Source organism: Actinia tenebrosa, unplaced genomic scaffold (assembly GCF_029948245.1).
Source record: "Actinia tenebrosa isolate PJP-AT-01 unplaced genomic scaffold, QUT_ActTen_1.0 PGA_scaffold10__47_contigs__length_13832649, whole genome shotgun sequence".
NCBI lineage: Eukaryota > Metazoa > Cnidaria > Anthozoa > Actiniaria > Actiniidae > Actinia > Actinia tenebrosa.
In genome coordinates, this window is record NW_028292570.1 from 1,407,343 (window position 1) to 1,429,549 (window position 22,207).

The 22,207-nt window shown below is 38.2% G+C and overlaps 4 protein-coding genes and 1 non-coding gene across 5 annotated transcripts; 3 read left to right on the forward strand and 2 right to left on the reverse strand.

Moving 5' to 3' along the window:
• Positions 1-1,205: 1,205 nt before the first annotated feature.
• On the forward strand, positions 1,206-11,978 carry LOC148912696 (uncharacterized). The gene is made up of 3 exons (XM_089026816.1): positions 1,206-3,267; positions 4,297-4,387; positions 10,316-11,978. Exons 1-3 carry the CDS (start codon positions 1,262-1,264, stop codon positions 11,843-11,845), a joined length of 3,627 nt encoding a protein of 1,208 aa, XP_088882942.1. The 5' UTR covers positions 1,206-1,261; the 3' UTR covers positions 11,846-11,978.
• On the reverse strand, positions 6,558-7,571 carry LOC148912697 (NPC intracellular cholesterol transporter 2-like). The gene has a single exon (XM_089026458.1). It carries the CDS (start codon positions 7,429-7,431, stop codon positions 6,943-6,945), a length of 489 nt encoding a protein of 162 aa, XP_088882584.1. The 5' UTR covers positions 7,432-7,571; the 3' UTR covers positions 6,558-6,942.
• Positions 11,979-15,712: 3,734 nt separating the features above from the next.
• LOC148912698 (uncharacterized) lies at positions 15,713-17,159 on the forward strand. Its single transcript, XM_089026817.1, has 3 exons — positions 15,713-15,949; positions 16,247-16,536; positions 16,645-17,159. The coding sequence occupies exons 1-3, from the start codon at positions 15,858-15,860 to the stop codon at positions 17,157-17,159; spliced, it is 897 nt and encodes a 298-aa protein (XP_088882943.1). The 5' UTR covers positions 15,713-15,857.
• Positions 17,160-18,471: 1,312 nt separating this feature from the next.
• Trnar-ccu (transfer RNA arginine (anticodon CCU)) lies at positions 18,472-18,544 on the reverse strand. Its single transcript has one exon. It is a non-coding gene; the product is annotated as a tRNA-Arg (tRNA).
• Positions 18,545-20,812: 2,268 nt separating this feature from the next.
• On the forward strand, positions 20,813-22,185 carry LOC148912699 (uncharacterized). The gene has a single exon (XM_089026456.1). It carries the CDS (start codon positions 21,120-21,122, stop codon positions 21,666-21,668), a length of 549 nt encoding a protein of 182 aa, XP_088882582.1. The 5' UTR covers positions 20,813-21,119; the 3' UTR covers positions 21,669-22,185.
• Positions 22,186-22,207: the final 22 nt, after the last annotated feature.

Sequence of the window (22,207 nt, forward strand, 5' to 3'; positions counted from 1 at the left end):
AGTTCTCGAAAACTAGGAAACAAGATTGCGTTATTCCAGGAAGGCTTCGAGATAACAGCTAAGAAATTTCGCATCAAACAGTTTAATGATCATCAGAAAAACGCATACGAAAGATTTTACAAGAAAAACGAGTCTTTGTTAATCTGCCTACTGGATATTATGTAAACAAAAACGAATAAAATATTTGATGTTTTTCTGAGCAGAGAAGTGTTGTTTCTTGAGCATAGCCCAGTAATTTCTTTCGAGACAAGCTCGAGGACTTTTTGAATTACAGGAGTTCGAAGTTCTCGACATTTCATAACCGCTGACGCGATGTTAGAAGGTTGGCCACTATGATAACGCTTTGGCTAACGGTTCGTACTCACTTTTCACGCCTTTTCTAACAGTTTTTGAAGGATAATCGATCACTACTTTCACTTCTGGTGCACTGTGTTTTGCTGGCGACGATGTCGAGGTAGACGTTAAATTGCTACTCTGACGAAAATCGCTCAAATTGGATTCAGCTGAAACTTCCTAAGAATACTCTTTAAAGGTCCAATAATCACTGTATGAAGTGTTTTCTCGATATTCAGGACGTAAGTATGATATTTTTACGATTATTTTTTGGAGTCTGTGACGTCATACACTCAACATCGAACATTGCTACATACATTTCTTTGTATATAAATCCTTAATTTATTTTATTCCTATGAAGTCCAAAGGGTGGCTAATGTGCTTATTTCACATTACTTGTGACTATAATTTATATTTTGGGGTGTTTGGGTATTTCTTTCTCCCTTTACTACTGATATTTTGATCATAAACTACAAAGAAATGTATGGAGCGATGTTTGATGTTGAGAGTATGACGTCACAGACTCTAAAACAATAATTGTAAAAATATCATACTTTCGTCCTGAATATCGAGAAAACACTTCATACAGTGATTATTGGACCTTTAAAGAGTATTCTTAGGAAGTTTTAGCTGAATCCAAGTTTGAGCGATTTTCAAGAGTAAAATCTTTTAAATTGGGCTACCTGTGTTCTATAAAAGAAAAATATCTCTAACCTAACTATCGATTCTTGATTTCTTGCCAAATGCGATATGAGGTCTTGAAATTCTAGATCTATTAGAATTGATTAGAGACGACCTTTGTACGTAACTTTAATCAAAACAATCGTGGTCTATTAAAGTTTTGCGCGTCTTTGTTCATTTGATATCTCAAAGAAATACTCTTAATTCGAAGAGTCTAAATAACCAAGTGTATCTTTGGAAACTAAAAATGGATGGAAAAGTTTCCAAGTCGAATAAGTTAACTGCTTCAACGATAGTCGCCATTGTTTCGTTAGTCGCTCTCTTGCTGTGCTGTGGTGAGTTTGTACGTATCGAGATGGTTCTGAAGCAACTAAGCACGAAAATACAACAGTTGGAGAACAAGATGACCTTTCAAGCAGTCAATGTAGACAACATGGCTGCAAACAAAGGAAATAGCCTCGAACGACTCGCTTTGGACGTTAAGGAGTGTTGTGGAAGGACCAAGAAACGAATGCAAAGGAGTGTCGACGGGGAAGACTCACTATTGCAGGGAGAAGCCAACGTTACGAATAATGAGAAACTGACCAAACTAATCGAGCAGCAAGTGAGCAAAGCTATCTCTGCTAAGAACTTTATCGCTATACGAGGGAGAAGAGGCAGAAGAGGACCCAGAGGACCACCAGGACCCATGGGTAAATCAGGTAGAACAGGAAAGCAAGGAATACCAGGAATAAAAGGTGATCCAGGACAAAATGGAGTTGCCGGTCCTCGAGGCATGCCGGGACCGAAAGGGGACCGTGGTCCATCGTTAGAACATCCATCAGTTGTTATCTCTCCGCCTCATTTGATGGTCAATGAGAGTAAACCAGCCATTTTGCACTGTTCTGCAAGTGGATATCCTCGACCTGACATCGTTTGGAGTAAAGTGGATGGTTCATTGTCCCCCAACAGATCTAAGATTGATGATACTGGTAAACTTTTGATAAAAGACGTCAAATTAAATGACTCAGGGATATATCAGTGTAAGGCTTCTAGTATCCTCGGGAAAACACAGACAACTTCAAGACTCGAGGTGAATTTCCGTCCAAGATTGACATTAAAGAACGGGCCAATATATGCTAGGATAGGAGACAATGTTACTCTTCCCGTGTGTCACGTGACTGGGCATCCACAACCGGAAGTTGTTTGGCGAAAGTCACTTGGCCAATTACCTGATAAACGTTCTCATATCGAAGAGAATGATAAATTAACTTTGGTTAGCTTACGAAAAGAAGACTCCGGAATGTATTTTTGTAAGGCTGAAAATCAACTTGGATTCGAAGTAGCAGGATGTATGCTAGTCGTGGTACAGTTGCCTGTTTTCATCGCTAGACCTCCGCTTGTCGTTAACGTCAAACTAGGCTCGACCATTATGCTCAATTGTACAGCTCAAGGTGACCCTCCACCGTTAATCAGATGGAGAAAAGAAAAACAGGACCTCCCGGTAGGACGGTATGAAATACGTCATGGTTCATTGATGATAAAAAATGTCGTCTTTTCTGACTCAGGTGTGTACGTGTGCACCGCTACGAGTGCTGGAGTTGCTGATACAGAGACTGAAACACAAATAACAGTGGCCTATAACTACGATTGTGCAGAGATTTACAAATCAGGTGAAAGACGTAGCGGTGTGTACACAGTAAAACCAGACAGTCAAGAACCCTTTCAAGTCTACTGTGACATGACCACTGACGGAGGGGGGTGGACAGTGTTCCAGAAAAGAAAAGATGGATCTGTTGACTTTTATCTTGAATGGCAGCAGTACAAAACAGGTTTTGGTAACCCGATTGGCGAGTTCTGGTTGGGTAATGACTACATCCATCGACTGACAGCAAGAACTCCGTCGACTCTACGTGTGGACCTGGAGGACTGGAGTGCAGTAAAGTATTTTGCCAAATATGGTAATTTTAGTGTTGGTTCTGCATCAGACAAGTACAGACTTAAGGTTGGTTCTTTTTCGGGTGACGCTGGGGACTCACTGAAATACCATAATAACATGTTCTTTACTACCAAAGATCAAGATAACGATCTCTGGAGCAAAAATTGTGCAACACTACGCACTGGTGCTTGGTGGTATTATTCTTGTTTTCATTCCAATCTGAATGGGAAATACTTGGGAAATACTATTGATGGAAAGGGAATTGTATGGAGTAAAACAAAAAACAACTATCTTTCATTCAAGCGTTCAGAAATGAAAATACGACCCAAAACATTGTAATGTTATTCTAAGGTCCATTCCTTGTTGCGCTTCTACTAAGACTTCTCTCGTGTTCAGTCAACGACTGCATGCAGCAAGCCATTACTTCAGTACAGCACAGTTCTCGACCAATCATAGTGCTTGTAGCGAGGTGACTAAATAATAACAATATATCCATGACCTTTGATCCCAAATGCATGAAAAAATAGTTTAGAATTTAAACTCATCACTAGTAGATGTGCTTGTTCAGTGGGATGAGGGGGGCCTGGCACATATATAAAATCGTGGTAACCATGGCAACCCTGTCACAACTCACCGTGCACCTGTCACACTGATGGTCTAGTCAGTGGAATACTTACCTATTTATATCTACCATAGGGAGGGAGGACAGGAAAAAAAACAAATATAGCGTTTAGAGTGTGGTTACCAGAGGATAGCGATAGCGAATATCGTAATGCAAACGATTGTTGGCCGAATTGAAGGTCAAGCTAGCGTGATCACATGGATAGCAAGCGATCGATTTGACCCATTAGCAATAAATAGTGTTGATCGATATCGCGGTAATTACCGATCAAATAGCTCAGCTCTGCTGATGACCAAAGATAATGCTAGCCTAATCACCAGAATAGCGTGTGATTGTAGTAGCATGTGTTTAGCGTATATAGGTGGCCAGTGGGCAGACAACAAAATGGAAACAGCGGCTATCGTAGACTATTCGCTGCTACTCAGATCAAGTCTAACTTTGCCTGAAATCCATTTAAACACATGAAACAGATCTAGAGGGTGTACAGACAGCGCTTGAATATGGATTACTGTTATATTGTGTAGCTTCCTCTCGATAAATGAGAACTGGAATAAATCTACTTCTTGATATCGATTGACATGACAATCGTAGATACATACTTAGATTCATGACATCATAATCATCAGTGTCCTTAATTTTGCTCTTGCTGAAACACCTAGGGATGAAAGAATTAATTCCAGTGATAGTACTACAGAATCCTGTCCAGTGATTCCGAATACGACTTTGATTCTTCTGAAAACAGCTCTGATGTGGAATCAGATGACTCTGAAATGGACGGTTTTGTTGAACATTCTTATGAAGCACTATTTGTTGCAGACGAGGACATCGAACAAGTAAGCACAGGCTTACAATAGCATGACGACAGAATCTCTAATTGAAGGATGGTAATCATTGTGGTGGGTGGGATGTAGGGGGGTGAGAACTAAGAAGTTTGTTTTTAAGGATGGTACTGCCTAATCTTTTGCTTGATATATCTCATTTTTCAGCATTCCTCCTGATAATTATTGCACAGTCCCTTATATACATTTCGAATAAAACTTAAGGCCCCCCTCCGTAAAATAAGTGATTTTACTTTGAGCCCCCCTATCTTAGCATCAATTTTATGTGATGCCCCCTCCCCCCCTTGGATTTTCAGCCCCCCCTCCTGATTATAATTATTGCACACTCCCTAAATCCAAGATGAAAATGGTAGGTCTGAGAATGGCGCTCGCGTACAAAAATGAAGCAAACTAGAGTAGAAGATCTGTTTTTGGAGTATGGTATAGGAAAGATTACTGATTATTTTTAGCTAAAATAGAAATAGGGAAACGCGTTCTAATAAGTGAACAGAAACTTTTTACAAACTACATTCGGGTTCTCCGATATTTAAATTTCACCCTTAGTTTGCAAAGCGCATTTTCATGTGCACCGGGTGTTCGGATTTATCTGAAAGCCATAGTACCTTTGAAAATTCAGCTTGGGTTATTCAATGAACGCTTTATACGCAACTCTCGAATTCAGAGAAACTTGCGTTGTTTAAGCTCGGCATCCGACGAAACCTGCTCGAAGCAGACATAACTATATTCTTAATATATTTTATTCTTAATATAATGTTCAGTTCTGACATTTATTTTGATATTATTATTTATTTAGTGAGCATTGAGAGCAATAAATGGTATTTCTTTGTTCTTTTTCGACATTAGCTTAAAATACTGTTACTTATAAAAGCAACTTGAGTCACGCGGCGCTTAATTTACATAGTAAATACATAAATTTTAAAACAGTTCATCGTGTAGATTTGAATTCACGAAAATGTTAATTAACATTTACCAACTTCTTTAGATAAAATTAGGAACTCAAAACTGAGAAAACAGACTACTTTTCAACAAGGTTACTAACATGTTTTATAAAATAAATTAAATAGTACGCACGCTGTGATTGGTTGATAGCCATGTTTGCATGAGGATATGTAAACACAGTTGTGACCTCACAACTTTCGTGTTTTCCCGGTACAAGTTCAAAAATTAAAAATTTACAGTTTCTTTCGAGGAAAAAAACGCCCCCAAAAATGTATTTTGAAGACAAAGTTCCAAATTTTGACTTGTGTCAGGGCCACAGGCATAACCCTATGGTCTCATGCAGGTCTTTCTGATCGTAATATCATAAAAATCTCTCGTTAGTCACCGCAAAGAGAATTCCCTCAGGAGCTACAACACACGTCCTCCGTCAGGACAGCTGCGGTTGTTCAGCGACGTGCTTTCTCATGATTTAAATGCACCGCCAATAAAGAATACAAGTATTTCAAGGAAACAGTCAGCAGCTTCAAACTTTTTCCAGCGATAGCTCTTCAGCTCCACAAAATATCTTCTCGAGGCAAGACGAAACAATCAACTTCGCTGCCATGTTTTCTCGCTGTCAAATTGAGCAAAACCACGTTTCTTTCAACTGAGAATTCCATTCACAGTGACACTTGTTATCCACTTTTGATCATTTTCGTAAAGATAATCAATTCTGAAATCTTTTATTAAGATTTCTATTCAATCTTTGGACATTTCTTTGTATTTGTTTTAAAGTTTTAGAATGATAAATGTTTAAAATAGCTAGCGATTCTTTCTCGCTTCACATTTGCCTCCTTGGCGTTTATTACACAAAATTTGATTGGCTAACGATCGAAGTTCATGATGTATTGAGAATTTGTATTTTGATATGAGAATCAAATTCAAATAAAGATTTATTTTCTTGCAAGTGGTAATGTTTTCCCTTAGTATTTATTTTATAAAAGCAATTTTAAAAGCTAGGTCAAAAATTAGAGAAAATATATAGAGAATAAAGTAAAAGTACCAACGCTTAAAGGCAGCGATATTATATTAATTTCGCTTTCAGTAAAAACATGCTCGTTCGAAAACTTCATCTTTCCCTTGAAACGTCTTTAAAAAATTTTTAGTATTGGATTGTCTGCGTCCGCGTATTTGCGATTTGAAGTTGAATGGTATCGCGTGGATAAAAAACCATGGAGCCACTTAGTAATACTTAGTAATGAAATTTATTATAAAAACGATGAAAACTGAGTAAGAATACTGAGAAACCCGAGTCCCTTATAGGAATGGAACCCATGACCCGGAAGCTAGTGACTATATGATAAACTATAGCTATATGATAGTTCCTTCACCATGGCTAGAATGTAAAAGCATTTTTGGCCACAAATTCACTCATTTATTGTCTATTAATATAAATTCAGTGGTTTGTCTTGAATAGCATTGGGCTATGCATACATACAACAAAGATCTGTTATTCAGCTTATATAAGCATGATAAGTTTTCGCTACACACTATTTTTTTATCTCCGTCGAGAAAGCATATTTGTACTGACCACATCAGCCAGTAAAAATAGCGAGAGTTCCTTTTTGATCCTAGTAAGTTACTTTTACAGGTATTCTGAAACAGAAAACATAGTTTTCCAGTACTGTTTCGGCCATGTAAACTTGAGCAACAAGCTTGTAGCTTCCGGGTATATCTTCTATAACGCGAGTCTGTATGATCGCTGTGGCAGGCTCTTTCGGTTTCAAAGGACAGTTAAGATTGTGGTCTTCACAAGCAAAGGGATTTTTCAGAGGCCATGGTAGTCTCTCCCCTCTAGAAAATATAGCCACCAATTCGATGAGACCATCTTGGACAGTTTCTTCGGGAATGAAGGTGATTTTGGCGGTAACATTGGCTCCTACGCGGAAGACACAAGGTTTAGAGTCACATGGAGTTATGTCAATCTGTAGGACTTTCCCTATTATCGGTCTAATGATAGATCCACAAGAGTCAAATTCAATTATCTTTGCTTCGGTTGAAGACGCAGCTAAAACTACGGCTAAGACCACAAAGTCGCACGCACGACGCATCATCAACATTTGAAATGATATTTCACACTATGCCTAGGGAAAGTAAAGTCGACTGAATCTTTGAAATTCTTTCCGCTAAGCTTTCAAACTCTGAGCCACTGTCCAATAGGAGTGGGTTTCTGAGTATATTGAACTTAAGCTGATTATGCATTATATAAGTTTTCAAATAAAATCAATGATTACGTCTTGGTGATAAATTTAGAACGATCGTAATGGTCATTAGTCTCCTCCACAGCCGCTTTCAGTGTTGTCACGCAACGCTTTCTCCCCTTAGTAACGGCTCCTTACCCAAACTAAACATTCCTTTCCTATGAATTAACCAATCACGGCTTAGTTCTCGAAAACCAGGAAACAAGATTGCGTCTTTCTAGGAAGGCTTCGAGATAGAAGCTAAGAAATTTCGCATCAAACAGTTTAATGATCATCAGAAAGACGCATACGAATGATTTTACAAGAAAAACGAGTCTTTGTTAATCTGCCTACTGGATAAGATGTCAACAAAATAATATATTGGCGCTATTTCCTTCCGTTCCTCGCATAGTGACTTAAATTTGAAGTTTTGATTATTTCAATGATGTTTTTCTGAGCAGAGAAGTGTTGTTCTTGAGCATAGCCCAGTAATTTCTTTCGAGACAAGCTCGAGGACTTTTTGAATTACAGGAGTTCGAAGTTCTCGACATTTCATAACCGCTGACGCGATGTTAGAAGGTTGGCCACTATGATAATGCTTTGGCTAACGGTTCGTACAGACTTTTTACGCCTTTTCTAACAGTTTTTGAAGGATAATCGATCACTTCTTTCACTTCTGGTGCACTGTGTTTTGCTGGCGGGAAGTAAATACCAGTTACCCAGAAGTTACCAGTTACTCATCTTTTTCGTCACTGTCGTGCTTACTCGAATTCAATCTTTTGGGTGGGATACTAAAAAGTGAATATTTATTTCTAATGGGTCAATTCGATCACACGCTATCCATGTGATCACGCTAGCTTGACCTTAAATTCGGCCAGCAGTCGTTTGCATTACGATATTCACTATCACTAGCCTCTGGCAACCACACGCTAAACGCTATATTTCCCCCCCTGCCCTCCCTCCCTATATGTTAGGTATATATAGGTAAGTATTCAACTGACCAGACCGTCAGTGTGACAGGTGCACGGTGAGTTGTGACAGGGTTGCCGTTACCACGATTTTATGTGCCAGGCCCCTCTCATCCCACCGAACAAGCACCTAACGTCAAGCTCATCTAGTAGTGATGAGTTTAATCCTTGGTGATTGTAAAACCTCTGACAGAATTCGGTAGTTTGTATCAGAAATAAGACAATGTCTTCTTTAATTAACCAGCCAATCAGAGCCCACGAAAATATGCTGGTAATAAATGTGCGAGAAAAATTACAGAAAAATATGAAAAATGTCATCAATGTACTTTACGTTACGATAAATAGCCTTAGAATGGGGCATCGCAGTTTGTTTAATTTACTATTGGTATTTGTACGTGAATACTAAGACAGTGAAATGAAGCTGAACAAATGAGCCTGTAGTCATTTGCATGAACACAGTAGTAATTTACAAAGGAATTAAAGTTTGAGTTTGTTATCTATGAAATACACAAAAGTACCGCACATAAAGCTTCCAGAAGAGTACGCGCGCATACCAAATAGAGAGTGCCAATGTGGGTATCTAATTGTCAGTTGACTACTGATTTTAGGTTATTTGTCATTTAACTACTAAATCTAATGGCACCCTCCAAATAATCTAGATTATAATGGTATTTCGTGTAGCATGCGAAGTAAGAATTCTATTGCAAGACTATGGGGTCGAGAGTGATATCAGTAGTAAAACCTTAAATTGGGCTACCTGTGTTCTATATAATAATATTAGCATATACCAACTTGTGTACTTCCTAAGAACGCGCGCGCTCATTAGTTAATTGAAGGTGAATATTGTACGATATTCGCCTCTGAATCTCGGAATATTGAGTCGGCACCAAAATGGCATCTTCCGGCAATCGTTTTGCTACAATTCCCGATGAGCTTGAAAAAATGAAAGTAAATTCCATTCCTATCAATACTAAAAAGGCAACGAAGTATGGCCTAAAGGTTTTGCTAAAAGTTTTGCGTGAATTTGTCACGCAAACTAAAAGTTTTTGTTTGTTTGTTTTTATTGAATTATTGTATATAAAATAAGTTACTCTGTACACAAGTTGGTATATGCTAAAACAATTATTCGCCTCAGGCTCAGTGAATATGGAGAATATTTACTTCGCCGCTCAAAGACTTACGTCTCGGTAAGTATTCCCCGATATTCACTTCGCCTTCGGCGAATAATTGCTAAATATATACCGGTATGTATGAGAATATATATGAAATATATATTTGTACTGCGGTCGTAATGTATCAAATTGAGCTGATCCTCGCAGTATGCCAAGCAACTTATGCAGCTGCAAATTGAAAGACTCGGGAATAATCTTGAACGGGATTTGAACCCATTCGCTGGCGATTCCGGCGCTATTGCTCTAACCACTGAGCTACCAAACCTCATATGAGACTTCAAGTATATATTGGGTTTTCAGCTCGATTTGATGTGTATATATATATATATATATATACAATCAAAGAAGTGCCGATTCTTGGTATATTTCCAAATCCGTTATCATGTCTTGAAATTCTAGATCTATTAGAATTGATTAGAGACGACCTTTGTACGTAAATTGATCAAAATATGCCTGGTCTATTAAAGTAGTATGTTCTGCGCGTCCTTGTTCATTTGATATCTCAAAGAAATACTCTTAATTAGAAGAATCTAAATAACCAAGTTTATTTTTTTCCGGTCCGGTATCCTAAAAAATCGTGCGTTCTGATTGGCTGTTTGAGCGGGCGGTATTTTGTCAGTATCTGCCCGCGGTCGCGGTCCGGTATCCTTGGCCGCTAAACAACAAAACAAGTATTGCAATTTGTTGTTTTTACTGGCAATATTTATTCACTTATTTTCTCTACAAAACACGCTGTTTTACAGTCACGTTTATCTCAGTAAGATGTCTGATGACGAGCATAGTGATAGCGAATTCTATTATCCTTTGGACTACAAAAACAATGAAAACGAAAGCGAGAAAACCAGAGAAAAGCAAAGTTTTTCAGTGGACGACGTCCAAAGTTTCATACAGATTCAGCGTCCAGAAAATACTATTAAGAAAACTCAGTATGACCTAAATGTGTGGCGAAGATACTTGTCCGAGTGGGGAGAAACTACAGAAGTTGAAAACATACCTCCACAAAAGCTAAATTTGTTGATCTGTCGTTTCTTCATCGAGATACAAAAGAAAGATGGCGAAGCGTACGAGCCCTCTACACTAACCTCTTTCCATCGAAGTCTTCAGAGATACCTCAATGATAAGCAGTCCACAGTCAATATATTTAAAGATCAAGAATTTGCCATGTCAAGAGACGCTTTAAAGTCTAAAAAGAAACAACTGGCTGAAGTAAAGGCCAAGGGAAATCTTCCTCAAGCAGCCCGTGGTGTAACAGATGAAGAAGAAGACCTCTTGTTTGCATCTGGTGAGTTTGGCGAGCAAAATCCTGAGTCTCTTCAAAGGACTGTATGGTGGCTCCTATCTCTACATTTTGGTTTCCGTGCTCGCGATGAAAGCCGTAAACTGAAGTGGGGAGATGTTTCCCTGAATGTTGACAGCGTTACCGGAAAGGAAGTTTTAACTTGGGGCACAGAAAGAGGCTCAAAAACACGACAGGGCGAAGGAAATCGTGCATTCAAGCCAAACGCTTACGCTTCTGATAATGAGCGCTGCCCAGTAAAATATTACAAAGCCTTCCGTAGCCACAGACCACAAGAAATGCTTCATCCAGACTCTCCGTTTTACCTGGCTATCAAGCATAAACGAATGCAAAATTCAAATGTTTGGTATTGCAAAACTCCACTCGGTAAAAACGAGATTGGAAATCTTCTCTCGAAAGCTGCCAAACGAGTAGGGTTGAAAGGTAATGTGTCCAACCATAGTGTAAGGAAAACGTTCATTTCTCGCTTGATGGATGCTGGAGTTCCACCAAACTACGTAGCCCAGCTGAGTGGACATAAGAATCTCAAAAGCCTCGACTCTTACAGCACAGCTTCGTTGACTCATCAGCGCGAAATGTCATTGACTCTCAGTCGGTCAAAACAGTCAAGCCGCTCTATGATGGCTGCCAATACAACAGAAGTTTCTTGCTCTGAAGATATCAATGCCAAGCCAAGTACATCCACAAGTTCGTCATCAGAGGGTGGACCATTTGGCTATGGTATTTTTCCTGGTTCGTCCATTGGTAGAGTTGAAGGCTGCTCATTCACTGTGAACATCGTTCATCAACACGTGCAAGCACCAAAACCAGCCAAAAGGCGAGGAATTCTTGAAAGTGATGACTCTGAATCGCAGTAGACATTGACTTTGATATAATTTAATGCACCCATCTGCAGTTAAGCTTTTTCTGATGTGATCTTGTGCATTTCTTAAACGAATTAGAATTTGATAAAAGCTCTTTTTTAAGTCATCGTAGCACTGCTGTGCTTGTTGTTTGATCCATATCAGTACGCATGCACGGTTTCTCAATCGTTTGATTGACATGACATGTTATTGGCTTTTTTGTAAATGTGAATAAATTACTTTCACTTTTTCTAATTTTTCAACTTGATCATATTGTTATTACTCAGTGAATAAAATATTTTTTTAATGATATTACTTCCCTTACAACGTATGCAAATTTTTTTCTTTCAATAAATATTGCCATCCATTATCTTTGACGTTTTTCAAATAATAACAGCAACGTTGCACGATTAAAAAGAAGTAAAAAAATACGGGAAAAAAATAAATAAGTTATTTACCGTCCTATAGTCGGTCCGGATAGGGAAAAACTGTGCCCTCGGTCTTGAAAACGGACCTCGGCCTAACGGCCTCGGTCCGTATATTCAGGACCTCGGGCACAGTTTTTCCCTATCCGGACCTCCTGGCCGGTAAATAACATATATGTATCTTTGGAAACTAAAAATGGATGGAAAAGTTTCCAAGTCGAATAAGTTAACTGCTTCAACGATAGTCGCCATTGTTTCGTTAGTCGCTCTCTTGCTGTGCTGTGGTGAGTTTGTACGTATCGAGATGATTCTGAAGCAACAAAGCACGAAAATACAACAGTTGGAGAACAAGATGACCTTTCAAGTAGTCAATGTAGACAACATGGCTGCAAACAAAGGAAATAGCCTCGAACGACTCGCTTTGGACGTTAAGGAATGTTGTGGAAGGACCAAGAAACGAATGCAAAGGAGTGTCGACGGGAAAGACTCACTATTGCAGGGAGAAACTAACGACACGAATAGTGTTAAACTGACCAAACTAATCGAGCAGCAAGTGAACAAAGCTATCTCTGCTAAGAACTTTATCGCTATACGAGGTAGAAGAGGCAGAAGAGGACCCAGAGGACCACCAGGACCCATGGGTAAAACAGGTAGAACAGGCAAGCAAGGAATACCGGGACTGAAAGGTGATCCAGGAAAAAATGGAGTTGCCGGTCCTCGAGGCTTGCCGGGACCGAAAGGGGACCGCGGTCCTTCGTTAGAACATCCATCAGTTGTTATCTTTCCCCCTCATTTGATCGTCAATGAAAGCAAGTCTGCTATCCTGAATTGTTCTGCTAAAGGATATCCAAGACCATCCATTGTGTGGTCTAGAGTCAATGGTTTGATGCCCACGAATGCATTCATATTGAATAATACTGACCTTGGGATCCAAAAGGTTACACCTCTTGAGTCAGGTATATATCAATGCCAGGCTTCTAATATTCTTGGTAAAGTAAAGAAGACAGCAAGAATTGAAGTCAACTTTAGTCCTAGATTAAATCTAAACAGAGGACCTGTGCGTGTCAAGCATGGGAATAATATAACCCTTCCAAAGTGTCACGTGACAGGACACCCCGAACCTAAAGTCACGTGGTATAAAGCTGTTGGTTTGTTATCAAAAACACGAACCGTTGTCAAAGACGACAAACTATCGATATCAAACTCAGCAATAAATGATTCTGGTACATATTTGTGTAAAGCAGAAAACCTACTTGGATCAGCCGTTGCAGGGACAATGATAGTTGTAATACCAATACCATTATTTGTGATCAAACCACCTGTACATTTAGAAGCCTACTTTGGAACCAATGCTGTATTAAATTGTTCTGCTAAAGGTGTTCCTGAACCGCTGATAAAATGGAAGAAAGAAAACGGCCATCTTCCAGCTGGACGACATGAAGTAAAAGATGGGTCTCTCGTTATTGAAAATGTTGTCAAATCCGATTCTGGTGTCTACGTGTGTACCGCTACGTGTGGTGGAGTTGCTGACACGGAAGCTAAAACACGAATAAACATTGTCTACAGAGATTGTGCAGATGTCTACAAATCAGGTGAAAGACGTAGCGGTGTGTACACAGTAAAACCAGACAGTCAAGGACCCTTTCAAGTCTACTGCGACATGACCACTGACGAAGGAGGGTGGACAGTGTTCCAGAGAAGAAAAGATGGATCTGTTGACTTTTATCTTGGATGGCAGCAGTACAAAACAGGTTTTGGAAACCTGAATGGCGAGTTCTGGTTGGGTAATGACTACATCCATCAACTGACAAAAGGTAGAGCCTCGACTCTACGTATAGAACTGAGACACCGGGATGGAACGATTGCATATGCCAAATATGGTAGTTTTAGTGTTGGTTCCGCATCAGACAAGTACAGACTCAAGGTTGCCTCGTATTCGGGTACTGCTGGAGACTCACTAACATACCATAATAACATGCCTTTCAGCACAAAAGAACAGGACAACGATCCTAGCAGTTATTATAACTGCGCTTTATTTACTACTGGGGCGTGGTGGCATAATAATTGTTTTCGTTCAGGTTTAAATGCTCAATATTTACCTAACTCAGCGACCAAACAAGGTATTAGTTGGTTAACGTTGAAAAACCATTTCGGAGCTCTCAGGTACTCGGAAATGAAACTGCGTGCTAAATAAAAAACACTGTGACATTCAAAAGAGAAGTTGGCTTAGTGTAAGATAAATAAGGCTAAACATATAAATTGGCAGCTTCTTTGCTATAAAAGATTGACAACATATATCTACGTAACTATATATCTATTATATTTCTTTGCTTGTGTTTATCATTTTTTATCAAATATCAAACTTCTACATTTCCTCTTCATGAACGAGTTTTGAAGCTGTTCACGGTTATTGTTTATTATTATTATCATTATTATTATTATTATTATTATTGTTATTACTATTATTATTATTTGCTGAAACCGATTAAAACGTAGAACCTGAAACACTAAATGCAAAACATTGTAAATGAAATTCAAAAACGATGCAAAGTAACTGATGAAGACCATGATGAGAGGCATATATATCTTTTATTAAAGAAATAGAAAAGGCGCGCACGTATTGCATGAAGTCAGGATGAATTACAGTGTATAATGAAATATTGATATATGAAATATGTTCTTGACATGGAACTTGCAAATTGCACAAACACTGAGCCTGTTTATAATATAAAGTATAACTAATATTCAAAGCTTATCAACTTCTAATATTCGAGAATTTTCATTTAAAAGTGAATTAATAGTATTACGATAACTAGCTTTAGAAGAATACCACTAACAGAATTATATTCTAGGCAAGATGTAAGAGTTACGATAAAACTTAAATCCCTTTGACTTTGGTTCTCCAGAAATCCTTCTTTTTCCTGCAGCAATGTAAAGCTAAGAATGGTGCGCGCGAGCTCCACTGAAGAAAGAGCGCGCAGTAAAGTCGCTGATGTAAAAAACTGTCTGATCAAATTCACATGGTAATAGAAAACTATAAAGGAAAAAACCTTAGAATATTTTTTTTCTATCACTAACTGTACGCTAGCTTTTTCTCTAACAGCTTTTAAACATCCATTAAATTTACGTTTCTGCCTTTTATCGCATATAATGTTTGCATACGAAGGCCTGATACCTGCAAGCCATATTTGTGACGTCATCCAAAATATGACGTCACAATTCATTTATTCTAGAACACACTTTTGCTGTACGTTTTACTTTGCATTGGTCAAACCAGCAAAAGGAATTTTCTCAGGATGTTTTCTCTTTTGAAGAAGATTATTGGTGTTATTATATTCGTGTTTGGATGCTTTGACTGCGTCAAATCCACGATTATTGGTAATGTCTTTTTGCTTGCTTCTTTACTTTGCCGTATAATACTTTTCTCGTTTTTCCTTTTTTTTTTTTTTTTTTTTTTTTGAAAATCTTTGTTTTCACAATCACTTTTCTGTTTATAATCGTTGCTTGTGATTGGTTGAACTTCTGCCCACTTCCAATAGACCAACAATATTACCGTTTACATTTAACGTGTTTTTTTTGTTTTCGTTTCAGGTTTTGTAGTGATGCTGACGACCAACCATTTCTTTACATTGGCGGTGGTTACGAGTCAGTTCATGTTGTTGTACACGTTGTTTCATTGTATTCCATTCCGAAGGTAAGAAGATATTTGTTCGTTTGTCATCCATCAAAAAGACGAACACAGTAAACACACACATGATGACTGATTGACCAAAGAACAGACAGACAGACACAGAAAAACACACTGAAAACTAAAAGACTGCCAGTGACACAGACAGAAAGACAGACACACACGCACATCAATGTAGGGCCAACTGTGCCGACTTATTCATGCACTACAATAAGTTTATTTCGTCTCTTCCCCCTCATCTTTCATATTTTCCTCATAATATTCTCAATCCTAATCTTCTTCTTCTCGGTATCCCGTCTCCAGTTTAGTGTTCAGGGCACTTGGAGGTGATCCATGGGAACTTTTTTCCAAATCCCATCTTCAGCAACTGCACCAAGATACGTGTTATTGGAGTTCCGGTGAGTCAGACACCGTTGTCTACGATCCTGAAAACCTTCATTGGAGCTCATCCTCTCTTTCTACCTACCTGGATGAAGTCCACAATCAAGATGGCGTCCAGTTTACTCAGCCTCCTACCAAACCAACAAGACATACTTGGGTTTGGACGTCTGATGAAGACAGTCAAGATGAAAGCTACGACGATGGAGTTTCAGGTAATGATGCTGGTTACATGACAGAGACGACCACAGAGAGTGATTCAAGCTGTTATGAGATTGAAGAGAGTGTAGAGATCCAACAATATCTACCCAATTCATCAACAGAGATGATTTCCATGAAGGTCGAGGCTGTGGATCAAGTGATGGATATGAAGGATGACATGATGGACCAAGTTCTTCATGGAAAAGTTGATGCTAAAGTTAGCGAGAGTGTAGTTGGAGGAGAAGTTCTATCGTCCTCTTCTTTTCAAGAAGAGTCTGCAAACGTTGAGGAAGGTGCTGATGACATCAGTGTAGTAAAGATCGCTCCAAATGCTGATGTAGCTTCTACGAACGGTACAGATGTAGTTAACGACACAGATGATGTTGTCTTACATAGTGACAGCTTACAAGTCTTTGACAGGGTTGTGTTTTGTGAAGATGTTGATGGCTTCCAGGATACACAGATGACTGATGGTGAAGATTGCTGCAGAAATGAAGTGAATAACTTCCCTGGATCTTATGAGAAACCCATCAGTACTGATGGTATTTTGCAGAGCAAAGCTGTGAAGCTTGGTCTATTGGCTGTTGGTGTTGGCATCGGCGCCTACATTGTCTACAAACTTTGTATTAAGAAGTAAGATTAAATAATCCAGAGATTTTAGGATAAAAACGATTCTAGTAATCAAAAACTGATATTTACCCGTGATATGATTACGCTTTTCAGAAGCAAAACGTTTCCAATCAGAATAATAATTTTCATTGTACTGATTTTATTATCAAAATACTGCAAATGTTTGAATATCAGTATTATTATTAATTTGTCAATTGATTACTGTTGCAATTTGAAATATGAGAAAGTACAAACAGGCAAATTCTTGGTGATGGTAAGTTCTTACAGATTGCCCATTGTTATCTGAGATAGAACAATGTCTTCTTCATAGATTATTACCAACAGAGAGCAGGAAAATAAATATCGTGGAAATAAACTTGGAAAGCCAACCACCAATGATGGAAAACATTACCGTGATAAATGACCATAAAATGGAGCGGTGATGGAGAAAGGGAGTAGCAAGTGCGAACGATGTATCATGAATCCCCTCTCCCTACCCCCACCCCTAAAGAAATCAAGGCTACCCCAGATATAACTTGTCGTTCGCTTCGATTACCTTTTTAGTATCTTTTCTTACATTCGAATACAGCTCAATTTGGAGAACAAAACAGTTCTCAGAAGATTGAAATTTTTTTTTCTCCAAATTTAGCTTCTTTGACGTCTATATGATATCCAAAACCACAATGGAATTTACATTCAAAGATTATATTTATTCATTTGTCTCTTAATTTTAGCAGTTTCGACTAATACTGCTATAGCCTCCCTCCTCTTGATCAGGCGATGGCGTAGTCTGAAGGTTGTCTTCTTGGCTGTGATTGGCTGCAGTAGATGGGCGTGACGGAGTGCTTTCGAATGGTCGCTATCCACGCTTCAGGAATCTCAATTCTGCTGTTCTCATTGATGTTGTTGGGATGGAGTCTAATATGGATGGCTTCTTTGACTTTTGCGTGTGTACTGATGATTGTCTCTGTCGATTCACTCGACGTTCTACCAATCTGGGCGGATGTCTCTCTAATGTTTTTTCCCCCGATCTTTCTTGCTTAATCTCCCAGTTTCACCGCAATAGACGCTGTAACACTCGATGCACGGGATCTTGTAGACCACTCCGTCATGTCGGCCAGAAAGGATTAAATAAATGAAATAAATTAATCATGTATAGAAACGTATAGAACACATTCCAAATGTAGGCTAAAGTATTTTAATATTAGATGATTATCGAGAATCTTAACGATTCAGCAGATGGCGTAAAAAGATATGATGAAAATTCCACTGACATTGTTTGATACACAATGCATGATGGGATAGTCTGTTGGCTTATTAAACAAAAATTAACTACGAAACACCTCCGACGGGACTCGAACCCGCAACCTTCGGCTTAGGAGGCCGACGTCATATCCATTAGACTACAGAGGCCTTACATGACCAGTACTTTTCCTTCACATACCCATAATACTTTGCGGGTGTAAGGGCAGCCAGAGGAAAAAACCGCACTTATTGTGCTGAAGGCTGATTAAGTAGTAAGCACATCGTTTGATGTCCAAATACTAAAATGAAACAATAAGAAACATGCAGAAAGATATAAGAGATTAAAAAAGGTATTGTGTACTTTCAGTTGAAGAACATTTCATTTTGGGGCAGTGTTTTGATTGGTTACCGCAAAGTGCAAAGCATTATGGGGCATTCGAAAGTAAAGAATGCGACCTGTGTTCGATTTCCGGTGTCGTATTAGCCATTACGAGAAAGACTGAGGACAGACTCAAGGTCAAGGTCCAAGGTTGTACATCTTCAGATCATCCTCTTCAATGTGGTGTCCCACAAGGATCTATCCTAGGCCCCATCCTATTTCTATTGTATAGGTGATGATCACCTATTGGCGATATAATGAGGAATAATAATATAAATTTCCATTTATATGCTGATGATACACAGCTGTATCTTACCTTTTCTATGTCATCCAATAAGGAATTTGAGGATGCGAAACAGCAAATTGAAACCTGTGTATCAGAAATTGATAAATGGATGACCTTTAACAAACTAAAATTAAATAACGACAAAACTGAAATTCTTGTTTTTGCTAATCCACACCGTCCTCGACCACCTGTTGATTTTATTAACATTTCTGGCTCTGACATTTCTCCATCACCATCTGCTCGTAACATTGGAGTTATTTTTGATGAAGTGCTGTCTCTTGACGACCATATACTTACTGTCTGCAAAACTTGTTTCTTCCATATCCATAATCTTTTTTGTAATGCATTATTATATGAACTTCCCAAAGGCTCTCTGCAAAAGCTTCAGCATGTCCAAAATGCTGCAGCAAGACTAATAACTTTTTCTCGAAAACAAGATCACATCACTCCTATCTTGTGCAATCTACACTGGCTACCTGTGGAACAGCGCATAGTTTTCAAGATTCTTTTACTTACATTTAAGGTCTTGCATAATCTAGCACCTGCATATCTTGTTGACTTGATTAAACCTTATGCTCCTTCTCGCTGCTTAAGATCATCTTCCTTAAATCTTCTAACTAAGCAATCGTACAATCTTAGATCTTATGGAAAAAGGTCATTTTCTTTGCGGCTCCTGAACTTTGGAATGCCCTTCCACCCAGCATTAGATCTTGTCACTCAATTTCACAGTTTAAAAGGGACATAAAGATATGGCTCTTTAAGCAGGCCTTTTATTAATTTCTTTTTAATAAATAAATTTATTTTAACCAGTATCTTTATTTTGTCTATGATGTGACTATAATGTTTAAATGCCCTTAATCTTAATCTTAATCTTAATCTTAATCTTAATCTTAATCTTAATCTTAATCTTAATCTTAATCTTAATCTTAATCTTAATCTTAATCTTAATCTTAATCTTAATCTTAATCTTAATCTTAATCTTAATCTTAATCTTAATCTTAATCTTAATCTTAATCTTAATCTTAATCTTAATCTTAATCTTAATCTTAATCTTAATCTTAATCTTAATCTTAATCTTAATCTTAATCTTAATCTTAATCTTAATCTTAATCTTAATCTTAATTTTGATTTTGATTGTAATTAAAAGTTACTGAAAGTTGTTTATATAACATTATTGATACATTAATATATGGTATTGAAATATTGTTAAATTATTTTTAAATTAGTATTGTTAAACTGTTTTATTATATTCTTTTAATTATCATCTTTCTTTCTATTTATCTAGAATGAATATTTTTTGTATTTTGTAAAGCGCTGCTGTTGAACCGCTGGGAATTGGCGCTCAATAAAACATTATTTATTATTATTATTACCCAGTCGTCATTTGTTTCAGGCTTTTTTGCGCGCGGTAGCTTTTGCGCGCGGTGGCTTTTGCGCGCGGTGGCTTTTTTTCCTTCCCCTGATGCACAGGGAACTCACTAAATGCTTCCCATCAACCACAGCGTGAGATTAATAAGACAAGAGAAGCGACTGGGTACGAGTCTGTCCTTGGTGTTTGTGAGACTTTGGGGTCGAGAGTGATTTCAAGAGTAAAATCTTAAATTGGGCTACCTGTGTTCTGTATAAGAAAAAAATATCTTCTAACCTAACTATCGATTCTTGATTTCTTGCCAAATGCGATATGAGGTCTTGAAATTCTAGATCTATTAGAATTGATCAGAGACGACCTTTGTACGTAACCTTGATCAAAACAATCCTGGTCTATTAAAGTTCTGCGCGTCGTTGTTCATTTGATATCTCAAAGGAATACTCTAAATTAACCGAGTGTATCTTTGGAAACTAAAAATGATAAGTTAACCGCTTCAAAGATAGTCACCATCATCGCTCTGTTGCTGTGCTGTGGTGAGTTTGTACGTATCGAGATGATTCTGATGCAACAAAACACGAAAATGCAACAGTTGGAGAACAAGATGACCTTTCAAGCAGTCAATGTAGACAACATGGCTGCAAACAAAGGAAATAGCCTCGAACGACTCGCTTTGGACGTTAAGTAATGTTGTGGAAGAACAAAGAAACGAATGCAAAGGAGTGTCGACGGGAAAGACTCACTACTGCAGGGAGAAACTAACGACACGAAGAGCGAGAGCCGTCTTATCGAAAGACTGACCAAAATAATGCAGCAGCAAATGACTAAAGCTATCTCTGCTAAGAACTTTATCGCTATACGAGGGAGAAGAGGCAGAAGAGGACTCAGAGGACCACCAGGACCCATGGGTAAATCAGGTAGAACAGGCAAGCAAGGAATACCGGGACTGAAAGGTGATCCAGGACAAAATGGAGTTGCCGTTCCTCGAGGCATGCCGGGACCGAAAGGGGACCGCGGTCCTTCGTTAGAATATCCATCAGTTATCATCTTTCCCCCTCATTTGATCGTCAATGAAAGCAAGTCTGCTATCCTGAATTGTTCTGCTAAAGGATATCCAAGACCATCCATTGTGTGGTCTAGAGTCAATGGTTTGATGCCCACGAATGCATTCATATTGAATAATACTGACCTTGGGATCCAAAAGGTTACACCTCTTGAGTCAGGTATATATCAATACCAGGCTTCTAATATTCTTGGTTAAGTACAGAAGACAGCAAGAATTGAAGTCAACTATAGTCCTAGAGTTAATCTAGGATATAGTTATGTCTGGTTCAACAGGTTTCGTCGGATGCCGAGCCCAAACAACCCAAGTATTTCTTTGTTCTTTTTCGACATTAGCTTAAAATACTGTTACTTATAAAAACAACTTGAGTCACGCGGCGCTTAATTTACATAGTAAATACATAAATTTTAAAACAGTTCATCGTGTAGATTTGAATTCACGAAAAAATTAATTAACATTTACCAACTTCTTTAGATAAAATTAGGAACTCAAAACTGAAATAAACTACTTTTCAACGAGGTTACTATTTCACGAAAATGCTCTCACAGATTTTCTTCAAATTTTCTGAACCTTGAGCAAATTACTTATCCTCCAATATCTCAAAAGCAATTTAAAAAGCTAGGTCAAAAATTAGAGAAAATAGGCAATAAAGTAAAAGCATCAACGCTTAAAGGCAGCGATATTGTATTAATTTCGCTTTCAGTAAAAACATGCTCGTTCGAAAACTTCATCTTTCC